We start from the raw sequence: 18,292 nt of genomic DNA, 5'->3' as shown, positions 1-18,292 counted from the left end.
GAGGTTCGAATTATCTGTACTTCGACCAAGACAGTTTAGATGGAAAATAAGCAGCAACAAGCAGCAGTTTCACACGACGATCGTTTTATCGTAATAGGTAAGGATGGCTCATCAGGTGTTCATACATGTACATGTACATGTAGTTAGATTTGCGTGGAGACCCGAGGATTATTTTATAGGAAGAAAAAAGGACCAAAGAGCTACAACATTTTCCTCTGAGACAAGAATGCGATAATACTCATAAAAAGGACACACTTCAGGCTCGTTACGAACTACTTGAAAGTTTTTTAGGAATGAGTTTGCTCCCACACTGGAGCTCGCGCTATTCCGCCGACTTGACTTGACACTTGACTGACTCACGACTGCCATCCAGAGCACACGAGAAGTCCATCGAACCTTCGACTCGGCAAACCTGCAAGAAAGCACCACTCCGTGCTCAATACACAGTGTTTCGTTCACCCCGCATCAGTTGAGCTTGAGTACGCTGAGGAAGATTGTGCCTGAAGAGCAATTATAGTGCTCTCCAGGCACAAACATCGCCAGGGATACAAACTTACAGATACGCTCCGTTTCCAGCGCGACAAACACCTCGTGAACACCAGATAGCAACGTGAGTCAGTGTCGCTCCTGGACGGTGAGAACAGACAGGACCCTCCGCGAGTTGAAGGTTCGATGGATTTCTCGTGCGCTCTGGATGGGAGCCGCGAGTCAGTCAAGTGTCATGTGAAGTTGGCGGCATAACGCGAGCTCCAGTGTGGGAGCAAACTCATTCCTAAAAAAATCATCGCCGAAGTCGCAACCACTATTTCGGACTGAAAGTTTTTGGTTTCACAAGTATACTTTCAAGCCTTCTTATCAGGTGAAATACAGGCAAGGGGAAAGGAACAGGAACAGTGGATTAAGTACAGTAAGCTGTCCCCGGGGAAAATTGCGGAAACAAATCGCAAAAAACGCGGGGAAAAACGCGGCATAATATGGCATAATTTGCGGTGAATTAGCGGTAAATATGCGGTGAATAATATTGATGTGCGGCAATTTTCAGTGAGTATGTAGTGAAATCAATCAGTTACAAGTCTCTGGTGTAAGCACTCGTCATATTTGAGTAAAAAGCCGCCACGATGAGACGTTGCTGACCGAACAGTGCACTGTGTGTGTGTACGTGCAGTGCAACAAAAAAGTTCAAAAAACGCGGGAAAATCGTGGAAAACGCGGTCTTTTAAACAATCGCAAAAAACGCGGAAAAAACGCGGCCGCGGAATGGCAATTTTCCCCGGGGACAGAGTAAGGAGGTGGTAAAACAGCGCAAAGAAGAAGATAGCTAAAGTAAACAGCGAAAATGCGTGACCTATACACATACATGTACCAATAATGACACAAAGGTGCAAGTGCGAGAAAACTCAATATAAAAGAGCTACAATTGCCAGTTGGCATCTGACAGAGATGCCTGGCAGTCACACTGTGCATCTACTGCTTACACAGCTGCATAATGCCGTTTTTTATTTTTATTTTTTATTTTACTATTATTATTTTTTCGGCAACGCAGATGATGATGATGATGATGACAAGTTACCCTATAATTCTCCACTAACACCAGGCACGAGTGTGTAATAGGTTTTTTCATTTGACCCGACGAGACCACACAACGCTTGCATATCACAGCACGAACAGTTCACCAGCCACACTCCACGAAAGCAAGTAGTAGATATGCAAGCGTCGTGTGGTCTCGTCGGGTCAAATGAAAAACCTATTACTACTAATTGACGGACCTATTGAAGATGGCAACACAGAATCACGAGTGTGTGCCAACTTGCCCAGTGATATACCGTACGGGCGTTGTCAATCTCCAGACGAAGCATTAGATCCGTCAGGTCGGAACACAGCGTCTTCAGCCCCAGAAAGACCGCTTTCAACTCTTTCATGGTGATGTGCAGATCGTTATGGATTGTCCAAGAGCCGCCTGTGACTTGGCCCTTGCACGTCACACCCAAACCACGGTTTGATGCCTGGGTTGTCAGAGTCAGGGAGGGCGGAGCGATCTGAACTGGCACCTCACCGTTGTGCTGGAGTTAGGTTAATCCATCATGAGAGGTCGTCTCGGGCATCGTCCAATAAGGCAATTGTCTGCTGTTCGTCCGTCATCTGGTTCTGAACAAACCGCAACATCCTGGACCTCGCTTGCGCTAGCGACACCGCCTTTGTCACGTCTTGTACCTTCCCCAACAAATGCTGTAGTGTGGAGAGGCTGACAGTGCTCTTGTTCGGCATTTGACGATAGTCCTTGCTGATGCCCTCATACATCTGATCCAGAAGATGAAACTCCATGGCCAGCGAGTTGACTGTTATGCCGAGGCACTCCAGAGTTTGCACTGGCGTCAGGATCGATTTGTCCCAGGAGATGATGAAGCCCAGGTGCTCCAACAGAAATGCTGCTGCATTCACCGATTGCTTGGCTGCCTCTGCTGTGGCAGCTATGAACAACCTGTCGTCCACATTCACCCTTTAAAGGATTCCCAGAGATCTGAGAAATGCTGCAACCAGTCGCAGGATCTTGGAGAAATTGTGGGAGGGGGGGGCATTAGAGAGCACAAACCGCAAGCATCGGCATTGCAATGTCTCTTCCCGCCAGCGAAAACGGAGCCATCTTCGGCTGTATGGGTGGATGCGGACAGAATGGAACGCATCCTTGAGGTCCAGCTTGCACATGAAGTAACCTTGCTGGAGAAGATCGACGGCATGATGGGGTGACTCCATCTTGAAATTAGGGCTGCAATGAATACTAGTATTCTATTTCACAAGCGAACGAATACTCACCCATAACGAACGAATAACGAATATTCTCTCAAAATGCTGAATTATTTCTAAGGGTGAAACAATTGGAACGAAATCATTTTTTTGTAAACAAATCGAATATTCAAATAATCTACGTGGAGATAAAAGTTTAATAATAGCTATGAAAAGTATGAATGCCGCAGACATCACCACGCAACATGACAATTTGTTCAAGGTTTGGTTTTGTGTGTTTCCAAAATCGATTTTCAAGCTCCGATCATCAGTGGAAATACGGAACTAAAGTGATCAAGGGAAAAACAAAGGTTAAAAATCCAAAGAAGTGTGACACATGACGGGTAACTTGTGGTAAGTATTACAAAAAGTGAGAACTAAGATAAAGAGTAAGTGTGACAAATGGGCATGAACAGTGCAGAAACAACTCGTCCCTCTCTAATCCGGCACCTTTTGCAACGGCATTTTCTGCTGGATAAACAAGGATGCTGGATTATCAAATCCTGCCCTCCACCCCAGCCCACATGTTATTACATAATATTATGTTTGTGTCATACGTCAAAACGAAGGGATTTTCTGTCTCAAACCAAGTACTTTGTGGAATGCATGTCTACAACATACCAGTGACTTGGGTATATCTTATGCACTAGCATAGGATATTCCCAAGTGTATGTTACATGTGTTGTGTATGTTACAATATTCCCTGACAGTCTGCGATGTACAACTGCTGGATAAGAAAATCGAATTATGTACAGTTTGAGTGACTTGTTGCAGAAAATCACTGCTGGAGGCGGAATTCAAGTGCCGGATTAAAGCGTAGAAAATGAACTGAAACAATCCGTTTTGCCAGAAAGTGTGCTGGTTTACAAGGGTGCTGGATAAACAAGTGCCGGATTAGAGAGGGACGACTGTATATGTCTAGTGGAGTCATGTCCACTACTCTTGTGAGTCATATTCCCCTTTCTCAACACATAGCACATGTACATATCACTCCATCCGTTCAAGAATTACTACGATAGATCGACACAAGAGCAGAGTGTGCGTACGTGTCAAATCGAACGAATATTCTGAAGGGGGAAATATTCCTTCCAACGGGTTCGAAACGAATATCAATCGAATATTCGAATATTCCTTGCAACCCTACTTGAAATACTCTGTCTATCCATGCTGTTTGAGGGCTTTCAGATTGAATACAGTCCGCCAACGACCATAGGACTTTGGGATGACAAAGTGCTGACTCAGATACTCCATCCCTGGCGCTTGCGGTGCTCTTTCTATGTCTCTTAGAGACAGCATCTTCTGGAACTGCTCGTCTAATCCTGTTTGCTCTGCTGGCGCCAGATAGTATGGCTGCCGCAACTGATCCTGGTCTGGCTGGCTGCTCATTGATAGGCCATATTGCTCCACTGGTGCAAGGACCTACGAGTCCTGTGTAACGAGAGAGCTTGAAAGCTTAGGACCCTCGTTAATCCTTTTTGACTAGATTATCAGGCATTAAAAAAGAAAGACAAATGGAAACGAGTTAAGAGCAACTCTAAATCACTGTAACTGGATACTATATACAGTCAGAAAGTGCAACAACTAGGCACAAAGCTGACAGAGTACTGAGACATTCGACGTCCTGACAGCTAGCTTCAACACACCTCCGTAGCGCTAACCGACAGCCTTCCCACTTGGAAGGTTCAAGGTTATGGAAAGACCAAAGAGGGGGAGGCAAGCGCAGCGAAAACGAGCACAAGCTACAATCCCAACGGAACAAAGAATGTCGAGTGTTACTGGACGATGACGAGACCAGTAGGACACTTGACAAAGCGGTCTTATTACAATTCGAAGCAGCAAAGCAGCACGCCACCCAACTTGGAGTCCATCACAATGTCATGCATGAGGAGTACTGTAGGAATTTGGCTTTCAGCTTGTACAATTCCTTTTCACAAAGCTTCCCTTTCTTTACTTATCTTTGATGACCCACCCAAGTTGCGTGGTGTACTGCTTTGCTGCTCCGAATTGTAGTTAGACCGCTTTGTCAAATATCCTACTGGTCTCGTCATCGTCCAGTAACAATCGACATTCTTTGTTCCGTTGGGATTGTAGCATGTGCTCGTATTCGTTGCGCTTGCCTTCCCCTCTTTGGTCTTTCTATAACCTTGAACCTTCCAAGTGGGAAGGCTGTCGGTGAGCGCTACGGAGATGTGTTGAAGCTAGGTGTCAGGACGTCGAATGTCTCAGTACTCTTGTCAGTTTTGTGCCTAGTTATTGCACTTTCTGACTGTATAACTATAGTATCTAGTTACAGTGATGGAGAGTTACTCTTAACTCGTATCCATATGTTCTTTTCCTTTCTACATTTATTTATGGCTGAACATCCGAGTTTCAAATTTAAAAAAGAAGCAATAATAAGATGCCCAGAAATGAAGGGTGGGAGGGCAGGGACATTGGCGAGACTCAAAACTGACTGACGAAGTCAGGAAAAGAAACGACGATAAAGAACAGACCAGATGCCATATTTCCAACCGAGAAAGCTGTGCGAAAAATCAGTTTTCGCCAATCTTGCTGCACTCCGTGGGCGAGAAATACAACTTCACAATCACATGATTCACATCAAAATACGTAACAGCCATTGTTGACAGATGTAGATCGACATTGAAAGGACTAAAGTAGGGAAGACTACAGATGTATTGTCACTTGTGCATAATCTATTTGAGCTTGTCAGGTGATAGCTCAGCTCTACGTGTCTCCACTGCCAGTTAGTCACACGGTTCCTTGGCATATCGCATTATTGCGTCCGCCAAGTCGACTTTAGTCCATACCTTCCGATGTTGCTGTCCTTGTGATGACGAAAGGATAACGCTTCCCAAGCCTCTCCCTCTCTCACTCACTAACACTGTCTCTCTGTTTCTCTGTCTCTATATATCTCTTTCTCCTCTTTCACTCACTCTTTTTTTTCTCTCTCCCTCTCTCAGTTACTCTCTCTCTCTCTCTCTCTCTCTCTCTCTCTCTCTCTCTCTCTCTCTCTCTCTCTCTCTCTCTCTTTCTCTCTCTATTTCTTTCTCTCTCTATCTGCCTCTCTCTCTCTCCTCTCTCTCTCTCTCTCTCTCTCTCTCTCTCTCTCTCTCTCTCTCTCTCTCTCTCTCTCTCTCTCTCTCTCTCTCTCTCTCTCTCTCTCTCTCTATCTATCTGTCTCTCTCTCTCCCGCTCTCGTTTTCTTTCACTCGCTCTCTTTCTCTCTTTCTCTCTCTATCTCTCTCTCTCTGCGTGGCTCCGTGACATGGACAACAGCCGAGGAAAATATTTCTGTATTCTATTTGTGTTATACTGAAATACACCGTCCAGCAGAGAACCAATTCGGCTACCGATCCCACCACTCTACATCCGACGCACTAGTGCTAGCTGTGGAAGGTATCTGTGAGGCCCGTATGAACAAACTCAACACAGGTGTAGCCTTTGTTGATATGTCAAAGGCATTCGATAAAGTGAAACATCAAACTCTTGTGCAAGATCTGTTCGAACTTGGCATCTGCGTCACGGCACTCTGTTGGCTGGTGGATTACCTCTCTGATAGAGAACAGTACGTTCAGGTTGGCCAGACTAGAAGTCTCCCGTACACCAGTTACTCAGGTGTCCCCCAGGGGTCGGTACTGGGCCCACTGCTATTTATTGTCTATGCCCGCGGCATAGCAGAAGAACTATCGCCGTTTAATGTGGGAGCAATTCAGTTTGCTGATGACATCTCTATACGATGTAGCAGGGAGTCTGCGGAAGCTGTTTCTGCACACCTTTCAGCTGCTGTTCAGCACCTGGCCACCTGGCTGAAGGGCCGTGGTTTAATTCTTAATGAAAGAAAGACACAGATATTGCCTATTCCCCCATCCCCATCTCAAGCACTTGAGCTGCATGTCATTTGTAATGGGCAGACGCTGCCTGTTGTGAAAACGGCCAAGTATCTTGGCCTACATTTCGACTCAGACATGAGCTGGAACACCATGACAAGCCATGTTGCACGCCGCGTTGCCACTAAGATTGGGCTACTAAATCGAAGTGCAGCATGTTTGCCTTTTTCTTGCCGTGTTCAGTTTTTCAGGTCCTTTATACTATCAGAATTTGACTATGCATCTGCTGCCTATGCCCCTTTCTTATCGTCTTATCAGGATAAGCGCCTAAATAGTTTGTTCAAACGTGCGGCTCGCTCGGTGTGCAGGGCAGCCCCTCGCACTCACACGGCTCCCTTACTTGAACGCATGAATGCCCATACCCTCAGCATATACACCCACATGCACATTCTTGTATTCATTTGGCGCTGCCTGAACAAATCTTCAAGTACTCTGTTTGCAAGCTTTTTCACCCGTAGTCCCTCTCTCCGAACACGAGGAGGGAGCAGCAAGTTACTCATCATTCCTGTCTCCCCCACTGCATCCTCAGCTAAGCGCATTAGCCATGCTGGAGCTATCCTGTGGAACCAGCTCCCAGACACAGCACGCCTCGAAAGAAAGCGCTCCACTTTCAAATCGCTAAGCCTGGCCTTTCTGTTAGGCAGTACCGCCAACTAGGATGAGCTCATCTGCTTCACTCCTCTCTCTCTCCCTCCCTCCCTCTCTCTCTCTCTCTCTCTCTCTCTCTCTCTCTCTCTCTCTCTCTCTCTCTCTCTCTCTCTCTCTCTCTCTCTCTCTCTCTCTCTCTCTCTCTCTCTCTCTCTCTCTCTCTCTCTCTCTCTCTCTCTCTCTCTGTCTCTCTCTCTCTGTCTCTCTGTCTCTCTCTCTCTCTCTCTCTCTCTCTCTCTCTCTCTCTCTCTCTCTCTCTCTCTCTCTCTCTCTCTCTCTCTCTCTCTCTCTCTCTCTCTCTCTCTCTCTCTCTCTCTCTCTCTATCTCTCTCTCACTCACTCCTTTCTTCCCGGTTGCCGTGCTGGTGACTTTTTTCCCCTGCTGCCGTGCTCATATTAGTTATCTAACTACAGCTGTATCTTCTTCTTGGTTCTGTTTGTCCGCTTATTATTATATATTTTTCTTTTCTCTTATTATCAGTGGGACCATTGTCATTAGGTTTAGGCCTGTTTTGGAACTCCACTTTAAATAAAGCCAAACAACAAAACAACAACAACAACAAATCGGGAAGCCAAAGCCAAAGGGGGAGACATGACAGTACAGCGGGAAGCTGGAGAAACGTGCTGGTGAATTGGGCCTATCTCTCTCCCCCTGCCATAGGTCTCGGGATCAGCGGCTGGACCAAGCAGCAAATACAAAACAATTAAGTAGAGCAGAAAAAGAAAATGAGCAAGTATCACGGTGTGATGTAAGGACATAGAAATTAATAAGATGGCCAAGTGCCTGGTGTTTCATATGTGGTACAGAGACTCGAGACTTGAAGAGAGAGAGAGAGAGAGAGAGAGAGAGAGAGAGAGAGAGAGAGAGAGAGAGAGAGAGAGAGAGAGACAGAGAGAGAGAGAGAGAGAGAGAGAGACAGAGAGACAAAGAGACAGAGAGACAGAGACAGAGACAGAGAGAGATAGGTAGAGAGCAAAATATGCAGAGGGAGAGAGAGAGAGAGAGAGAGAGAGAGAGTGAGAGAGAGAGAGAGAGAGAGATGGAGAGAGAGAGACAGAGTTGCAGACAGACGGAGAGAGAGACAGAGTTGCAGACAGACGGACAGACAGACAGACAGGCAGAGACTCATTGTTGACGGGTGTAGATCGACATTGAAAGGACTAAAGTAGGAAAGACTACAGATGTATTGTGCATAATCGAATTGAGTGGTCAGTTGATAGCTCAGCTCTAAGTGTCTCCACTGCCTTTGCCGGTTAGTCACACTGTTCCCTGGCATATCGCATCATAGCGTCCACCAAGTCGACTTTCGTCCATTCCTTCCGGTTTTGCTGTCCTTGTGATGACGAAAGGAGAAAGTATCCCAAACGAAGGTATGGATCGTGACGATCGGGGCAACTACACTCTGGCAAAGGAGTTAACGTTAAGGCGTCTTCGTGCTCTATCATAGCTGTGAAGTAGTCATCCACCTGAGACGTACGTAGCCTTCCCATTACCAGGAGGGCAAAAACGGAATGACTGACTTCGAGCTCTTCAACGTCCCGAAGCCATTCATTAGTAAGAAGCACTGGATCTGAAATGTTATAACCCGAGGGAAGAGCCCTATCTACATAGGGATTAAATGACCATGCACAAGTAAGGTGCTTACGGCGTTCTGAGGCATCGACATATAGTCCCAGGTGTGAACATATCCTTGCGTCGCTCTTGGCCAAACTGTGAAGACCTTTTGCAAGCTCTTGAAACCTACAAGAGTCATCCACATAGGGCAAGTAAAACTCCAGCCTTGGCATATCGTCTTGCAAGCTGTTGATTATGGCCTGTTGGTAGTGTTCAACCGACCCACAAACCTCGAGCAACAACGTTGTTATATCTTCGATTCGGTACCTTCTGCTGCGAATTGGTACTTCTGTGTAGAGAGGCGTGCATCTTTCCACGATCATATCCGTGGATAAGCTTGGAAAGCACTCCGAAACATGGCCAGCGTTCAGGGTAATCTCTGTTACAAGTGGATGAAGTAAATCAGCATCGGTCCGTCTCGGGACGGGACCGACCATAGCGGGTGGATTCAACGCCAGGCTCAATAATTTTACAATGGCATTACCCTTATAGTCCAAGAGTAGATCATTACCGCAGAAGTAGTCAGTACAATCAGGATCACACCTGCGGGCTACTTTGTCTGCGATAAACAGGAATTTTGCTGCTCGGATGTAATATGACTCGTCCAAATGTGGACTGAGCTGATAGCGTAGCTGCAGGCACGGAACAAACACAAACAAGACAATCAACACTCACACTAAAATACATTTTGTAGTTGAGTTGTAGAACGTCAGTACCGTCGGTCAGTGTCGGGCAATGTTATCGCATGAGCTGATTGTTTAGTAACTGGTGGACATTACAGCGTAACGTGTAGTTTCTTGGTTCTTTCTATTTACTATACATTTACCCTTGGCTCTCCATCCAAGTCCACACATGTAAATGTCGTCGATATTTTTCTCTTATAACCAAACTGATTTTCCGCCACCTCCTTTTCCTCGCGCAATTGAAATGCTGAAACTCCATCACCTATACCCTCTATTCACAAGGTCCTTCCGTATATCACGCGCTGTAGTGGCGCAGAAGTCAGCTTCAGCGACAACATTGTGAAGTGGGTTTCACGTACAGGCTTTCGCGCCTTCTCGTATGATGGTATACCGGCCAGAGCAAAGTAGTGCAAGAACTGAACAGTGAGAGAAATTGTCGGAGAATCCTGAATGTCGGCTTGTGTATACGGATAGTTGTTTCTCTATTTTGCTCACATGTACGCAGTGCTAAGTTGAATGGTTTGGAAGCTGTATATATTCACACTAAAATCAATAATTTCAACATCACTAACGAGAGAGCTTGGAAGCTCAGGGCCCTACGCTATGCTTTTTTGCCTTGATGACCTAGAGAGAGAGAAGCACCTTGGCGTTACACTTGATAGCAAATTGGACTGGTCCCACCATTTCCGGAATCTGGAAAAGCGGGCAAGCTCAGGCGTCGGTATTCTTTATGGCCATCTCCCCCACATTTCACCAGAATGCCGAAAGACCTTTTATCATACATACGTTTTGCCTATTTTCTTGTATTGCTGTGTGGTGTGGTGTGGCGCTGGTAATGGCCTCTTTGCAAAGCTGGAGATTGTGCATCGACGAATTCTCCGGGCAATACTTCGTTTGCCGGCCGCCCGAGACCAACATAGCCGTTCTCTATGAAAATTGCTGTACATTTCCTCTGAAACATTACATTGACAGATCCTCCTGCGTATACATTCACAAAATCAAACTTATCACTGCCCCTCAGCATGTGCAGCATTCCTTAAACTGGTTCAATGAATCCTCAACAAGCCGGAACTCGCTTCGTTTCCCGATTGCAAGAAACAATTCTATGAGCAAATCGCCTGTATTCCTAGCATACCAATTATGGGATTCTCTTCCTCAGCAATTAAAGTCCAGCAACACCCTCAATGCGTTTTTAAGCTTGATAAATATACACGTACGTCGATCTTCATTTACTAATCATTGATTTCAATTCTCTTTGTGTATTACTTCAAGCTCCAAAGTAAATCACATATGCTACCTGTACAATTCATTTGGGTTTGGGATTGATTTACTTTTATTTCATTTTTATTTTCATTTAACTTGCCATATTTTGCGTGTGCATTTTTGCCTTCTTGTTCTTATATTCCATGGCTGGTAGCCCTCATTCATAATATTGGTTGACACCATGTCATCCATGAATTGAGAATAATAATAATAATAATACGAAGTGGTGGTTGCGACTTCGGCGATGATTTGTAAGAAAGGGTCCGCTCCCCACACCGGAGCTCGCGCTATTCCGCCGACGTTACTTGACACTTGACTGACTCACGACCGCCATCCAGAGCACACGAAAAGTCCATCGAACCTTCGACTCGGCAAACCTGCAAGAAAGCACCACTCCCTGCTCAATACACAGTGTTTCGGGGAATTCACCCCTCATCAGTTGAGCTTGAGTAGGCTGAGGAAGATTGTGCCTCGTGAACACCAGATAGCAGCGTGAGTCAGTGTCGCTCCTGGACGGTGAGTCGCAAGCCCGCGCTGGGCACAACAGTACGAAGTAGTGGTTGCGACTTTGGCGATGATTTGTAAGAAAGGGTCCGCTCCCCACACCGAAAAGTCCATCGAACCTTCGACTCGGCAAACCTGCAAGAAAGCACCACTCGCTTCCAGCGCGACAAACACCTCGTGAACACCAGATAGCAGCGTGAGTTAGTGTCGCTCCTGGACGCCGCTCCTGGACGGGCGCGGGCTTGCGACTAGTTGGTTTGGAGGTGACAGCGTTGCGAATGACCGATGGTCCTCGACGTCTGTCTCACCGTCCAGGAGCGACACTGACTCACGCTGCTATCTGGAAACGGAGCGTCTCTGTAAGTTTGTATCCCTGGTGATGTGTGTGCCTGGAGAGCGCTATATAAGTGGTGCTCTTCAGGCACAATTTTCCTCAGCCTACTCAAGCTCAACTGATGAGGGGTGAATTCCCCGAAACACTGTGTATTGAGCAGGGAGTGGTGCTTTCTTGCAGGTTTGCCGAGTTGAAGGTTCGATGGACTTTTCGTGTGCTCTGGATGGCGGTCGTGAGTCAGTCAAGTGTCAAGTAACGTCGGCGGAATAGCGCGAGCTCCGGTGTGGGGAGCGGACCCTTTCTTAATAATAATAATAATAATAATAATAATATGAAACTCGGATGTTGAGCCATAAATAAATGTAGAAGAGAGAAGGACATATGGATACGATACGAGTGATGGAGAGTTACTCTTAACTCGTATCCATATGTCCTTCTCTCTTCTACAATAATAATAATAATAATAATTTGGAAAGGATTGGGAGAACTTCAAATTCAAAGGATCTATCGGGGAAGTGAACTGCCTGAAAAGAGAAAAAAACGCCAGACCCACCAGGACTCGAACCTGGGACCCTGCTTGTCATGAGCAATGCCCTAACCACTGAGCTATGGGACCAGGCTGAACCTAGAAGGCGCTGACAAGTTAATAGAGGGTAATACGACACCGTCTCCCGTACCGTACCGTACCATCAAACACAGTCCATCGAACCAGCAACTTGGAAGAATGGGTATGAATGCGAAGTGTATGGGGGAATGCATGTAGGGCGATAGTGCGGGTTCGAATCCCAGGATATGCCTTAAAAAAATTGGAGAATTGAAAATTTTATAACATCCCTATGATTTTTTGCCGTCAGATACGGGATAGCGCCAGGCGTGCCACAAACAAACAAACAAACACACAAACACACAAATACCAAACGAGAGAGCTTGGAAGCTCAGGGCCCTACGCTATGCTTTTATGCTTTTTTGCCTAGCTCATCGTACATGTTTTAAGAACTGATGGAAATGTCTTTTTCCGTCACTTCACTGTATTGCAAAAACGTTTCCACATCTCACGTCAAATTTGAAATCGATCGGTATTTTTGCTCTCACATGCATCCATTGCTCAATCATGCATCATTTGCCCATAATTATGACAAACTTTGGCCTGCGATTTACTTTGGCCGGTTGATACCAAGCGGCGAAATCAGCGAAATTAAATCGCCACCGAAAATGAGTTGATTTTAATACAGTAATCGGATTTTCTGGCCTTTTTGTAGTAATACATGTACATTGACCTGTTGAGCCAACGACGACGCCGAATGCATGGTTGCCTGTGGAGCACATTACATAACTTTACAGTCTCCTAAAATACGTATCCTGTCCGACGGCAAAAGAGGCTGCAGATTTAGTTTTTCTGCGCGTCGACGGGATGATTGCGACGCGAAAGTTCAGCTCGCGTTATTTGGCTCGCACGTCGAAAAATCAACGCAAGTGACCTGCTGCTCACGTGGAAATTTGGACATTACATAACTTTACAGTCTCCTTAAATACGTATCCTGTCCGACGCCAAAGGAGGCTGCAGATTTAGTTTTTTTAGACTCTGCCGATCACGGGCGTTCTGGAGTCGACGGGATCTCTCTTCCGACGTTTCCTGTGACCGGCGCTGAATCGCTCGTTCACGCTTATTTTGGAAACGACGGGATCTCTCTTCCAAAGTATGTTTATGCTGACGCATCCTATCACCTATTCAGCGTCTATTCTAATTTAATTTCCTCCTCGTCTCCCTATTTCTTTCCAAATCTCCCTCTATATCAGGGAGTCGTATACAGAATACGACGAATATTGGTACGGTACGGGACAGATACAGGAGCCCGCAAATATTGTGGACAGCTGTTATGTACAATCCTGTAGAGCCTTCGTAGTCACAGATACGGGACAGATACGGGACAGATACGGGAGAGCTCCAGCCGTGACACAAACAAACAAACAAACAAACAAACAAACAAACAAACAAACAAACACCAAATTAAAGCTGTGTGGACCCTGGCTAGCGCCAGACGTTACTGAAGTAACGTCTTCTGCATAGCTACGGGAATTAAAGCTGTGTGGACCCTGGCTAGCGCCAGACGTTACTGAAGTAACGTCTTCTGCATAGCTACGGGAACGAGAGAGCTTGGAAGCTCAGGGCCCTACGCTATGCTTTTTTGCCTTGATGACCTAGACAAAAAAAAGCATAGGGATGTTATAAATTCTTTAAAAAATTCCTTTTTTTTTAAGACATAACCTGGGATTCGAACCCGCACTATCGCGCGCCCTGCATGCATCCCCGATACACTTCGCATACATACTAATTCTTCCAAGTTGTTTCACATTGTGATCTTGCATTTGAAAGCCCTATTTGAATATGCATTGTGGCCAGCCGTCTTTGATGGCACGGTACGGTAGGGGATAGGGACGGGACAGGTACGATCGAGGGTAATATGACACCGTCTCCCGTACCGTACCGTACCATCAAACACAGCTGGCCACATACAGCTGCCCGCAATATTCAAATAGGGCTTTCAAAAGCAAGATAATAACGTGAAGCAACTTGGAAGAATGGGTATGAATCCGAAGTGTATGGGGGAATGCATGTAGGGCGATAGTGCGGGTTCGAATCCCAGGATATGCCTGAAAAAAATAGGAGAATTGAAAATTTTATAACATCCCTATGATTTTTTGCCGTCAGATACGGGATAGCGCCAGGCGTGACACAAACAAACAAACAAACACACAAACACACAAATACCCAAAATAATTAAAGCTGTGTGGACCCTGGCTAGCGCCAGACGTTACTGAAGTAACGTCTTCTGCATAGCTACGGGAACGAGAGAGCTTGGAAACTCAGGGCCCTACGCTATGCTTTTTTGCCTTGATGACCTAGACAAAAAAAGCATAGGGATGTTATAAATTCTTTAAAAAATTCCTTTTTTTTAAGACATAACCTGGGATTCGAACCCGCACTATCGCGCGCCCTGCATGCATCCCCGATACACTTCGCATACATACTAATTCTTCCAAGTTGTTTCACATTGTGATCTTGCATTTGAAAGCCCTATATGAATATGCATTGTGGCCACACACACACACACACACACACACACGAAAACAGGAATATTGCATTATTACTCACCACACAAAGTCGTCTGAACGTGTACTCGTTGAGCAGCAACCGTTGCATAGATTTGCTGACGGCACACAGCTGAAATATGTCTGGAATAGACAACATTGGCAATAAGACGTTTTGCCAGACATCAAACTGAACACTTTCCAGTCCATTCGCCACTGGTTCATGGACATCCATTGCCAGGGTAGGCTGGTAGTGCTGGTTGTCCGATACTTGATCCATGGGACTAAATACATGCGACAAACAAGAACAAACAAATTGTGCACACGATGCATTGAACACAAAAATGCACACAAAACCTACAGCACAGAAACTCAGCTGATCGAAGTACTTCAACACCTCAACACGGCTTAGCCAAGAGTGAATAATCTGGGAGCATTTATACTCCTGGGGGAATTGTGTGTTGCTCCCTACGTGGGAGCTTGCGCTATTCCTGCCGATTTGAATTCTCACTTTTATTCTCTTGCACTAACATTACACTGTATTATCACTCCCTTAGTATTGACTCGCATAGATTTTTGCCATACCTAAGCAGTCAAATATTCCTGCATATTTCACTCCTTAGGGCTATATTGACCGCTTATATTTGACTCCTTTTTAGCGATTTAACACATGCTTTGGTCAGTCGTGATAAATCTAATATTGACTTCGTACTTGGTCAGCATAGGAAATAAAAGACCTCGTAAAAGACCTCGGCTTCGCGTCGGTCTTTTACTCGGATTTTATTTCCTATATTGACCTCGTACTCAGTCAATATTAGATACGTATCCGCAGCAGAAAAGGAAGAAAACGGCAGATACATACATATACATGTACACACACACAATAGAGGCGAAAGGCTGTGTTAGCTTCCAGGACCGGCCTTGTTTGTACATATACATGTACATGTAACAAACAGGAGTTTGAAAAAAGAAAACTCTGGCCCTCGCGCTTTCCCGCTGCCTCGATTTCACATTAGACCGATTCCCGAAAGGATTCGTTCATCCATGATGCAGGCCTGCTGATTGGAAATAATTTAATTCCAGTGGACTTGTCGCGTGCACTGTATGGGCAGTCTCGAGTCAGTCAAGTGAGAACTCTCAGGTCGGCCGGGAAAGAACGAGTTGTCACGAAGGAAGCGGCGCTGAAAGTCGCCAACACCGTTTTGAAGAAACAAGGAATCAATAAAATAGTACAACTTGAACTGAATACAGTTCTTCTATCGTGTCGACATACTGCTTACCTAGCAGAGCGGAAGGAAATTTTGTAACTGGCGATATCTTGTACAATGTGCATGTAGGTACACAATGTTCTAGGAGGAAGAAAAACTGACCTGACAGGCTGCTGTGCAAAGAGTCTACTGGCTGTTCGCAAGCTACTCAGCGCGACCTTACACCATAATACATGTTGTATACATGATTGCACTGTAGCCGACATGGTCATCCAGCCCATTGACGTGGGCTGGCGCCCCCCAGCGCGTACAGAACGCTGCGTGTAGTGCACAGTCATGGTGATCCTGTAGCAGATGCGACCAGACAGCAAAGGACCACTTGTCTTGTGGGCGCTGGTGGTCTGATATACAGGTGAAATCCTGATAATTCGAACCTCCAAATGCCAGCAAAAAACTTCTAATTATCCGGACATTCTAATTAACCAAACATGAACCCACAACACAATATGTATGTCAAAATGCTCCCATGGTCACGCAGAGTTGCGCTATGGACCTTAGACACAGATTTCACGGATACTGAACTGACCAGCACAGCCTGCTCATGCAAACTGAACTGACCAGTACAGTGTACAGTGAACTTCAAATTACACTTTGCTAACTTCGAATTATCAGCACAAATCCCACACATTTTCTATGTAAGCGGAATCCGTGGAACTTTGAATTAATCGGACATGTCCGGTTCGAGGTTGGAATTATCAGAACAATTTATGTGGGAATCGTATTGACAGAAATCGGTCCTGGAAAAACTTCTAATTAAGCGGTATGTTCGAATTAAGCCATATTCGGTATCAGGATTCCACCTGTACTAGTAAGAGGACTCCACAAGTTTTCCACCCGAAGATTTGCGCTTGCATCATCAGCTGCGTCTCACGAGCCTGCAATGCTGCATAGCAGCGCATGCTCCAGCAAAGAGGTTAAAATTGTTTGTCCGAGCGGGCGCGCGCTTCAGGCTTCGCCATCGCGCTATCTATCCTCACGGCCACAAAACGATGGAGAGTGGTTGTTTGTAACATTCCTGCGTGTAGAAGTGGAAATTCGAATTTAGTTGTAGTATTTTGTCCACTCATACATGTACTTATTAGGCACCGGTGGATTCTGCTCGTAAAGGTGGCAGATTCTGTTCGAAAAGCAGTGAAATTGGCAGAACCATACAAACCTTATGGCGGACAATTCCTCGAATTCCGCTCCATTTCGTTATCCACATATCAAACATGCATGAAAGTACCGAATTTCGCCAATTTTTCTGCCGGCATTATCGGCCGGTGCCTACGTGACATACTCCTTCTGGGCGACTAAAGTCTTGGCACTGAGAAGGTTAAGCCTCTTGTTCCGTGTTTTCCGTGTTTTCCATATCTCGCCCACGTCACGCGGCAGCCTTTGCAGTACTTAGTATAATTATGGCGAATGGCGTAGAGCATTCTATTGTATATTCCATGCACCCCCAAGGGCCCAGCGGCCCATCCGTCGAAGTCTGACGTCACAGCTTCTTATGTAGCTACTCGCCAACTCGCTGGTACATGTACATGTAAGTGGACCGCACGAGTACCATGAGTACGAGTGCAGTTTGTTACTTACAAAATAGTCAGGGGTCACTTGTGTACTTACAATAGTCATCGCAGCCATTTGTGATTTATCACGCACGCAGCACCTGCGCGTCAGGGTCGTGCAGCCAATCAGAATTACGGAAAATTCGAAATATTGTAATGTTTGGGCGATATGTTTAAAGGGTTCCTTGGCAGCTAGCAGTCGTTTTATCTACGGCGTCGAAAATTGCAGGGCTGCTTTGACGGCCGAGTACGCGGACTTCTATCGAAAGAAATTTTGAAATCGGTCAAGTAGAGGGGAAATCCGTGTGTAGGGTTTTTTTCTGAGCGTTGTCGCCCTGCTTTCGAGTATTCTGACAGTAAATCGATGTCGTTGAGGACAAAAATGATTCGGTAGATCTACGGAGGAGATTCAAATAACGAAAATGAGCCCTCGATCATCGAAATTGGAGAAGGGATGGCTGCCAAGGAACATTTTGAAGACTGCACTGACGGCCCGACGCGAGCCGCGCGGCTCGCGCACTGTCGGAAAGTCCTTGGACTGCCTTCAACAAGACTTAGACCTCCACTGACCAGTAAGTTTGCAGTTGTGACTTACAACTAAATGGAAGTCTATTTTAACAGGAGAACGGGGAAAGAGAACATCGCCGTGTCAAAACAAGAAACTCTGTTCAC

At 45.8% G+C, this 18,292-nt stretch overlaps 1 protein-coding gene across 1 annotated transcript; it reads right to left on the bottom strand.

Annotated features, from left to right (window-relative positions):
- Window positions 1-8,324: 8,324 nt before the first annotated feature.
- LOC135825315 (uncharacterized) lies at window positions 8,325-16,181 on the bottom strand. The gene is made up of 3 exons (XM_065338055.1): window positions 16,086-16,181; window positions 14,870-15,089; window positions 8,325-9,563 (listed from the first exon to the last, which is right to left on the bottom strand). The coding sequence occupies exons 1-3, from the start codon at window positions 16,136-16,138 to the stop codon at window positions 8,571-8,573; spliced, it is 1,266 nt and encodes a 421-aa protein (XP_065194127.1). The 5' UTR covers window positions 16,139-16,181; the 3' UTR covers window positions 8,325-8,570.
- Between the last annotated feature and the right edge of the window lie 2,111 nt (window positions 16,182-18,292).

This window comes from Sycon ciliatum, chromosome 9 (genome assembly GCF_964019385.1).
Source record: "Sycon ciliatum chromosome 9, ocSycCili1.1, whole genome shotgun sequence".
NCBI classification, from domain to species: domain Eukaryota; kingdom Metazoa; phylum Porifera; class Calcarea; order Leucosolenida; family Sycettidae; genus Sycon; species Sycon ciliatum.
This window is presented reverse-complemented; position numbering and strand designations above follow the sequence as displayed.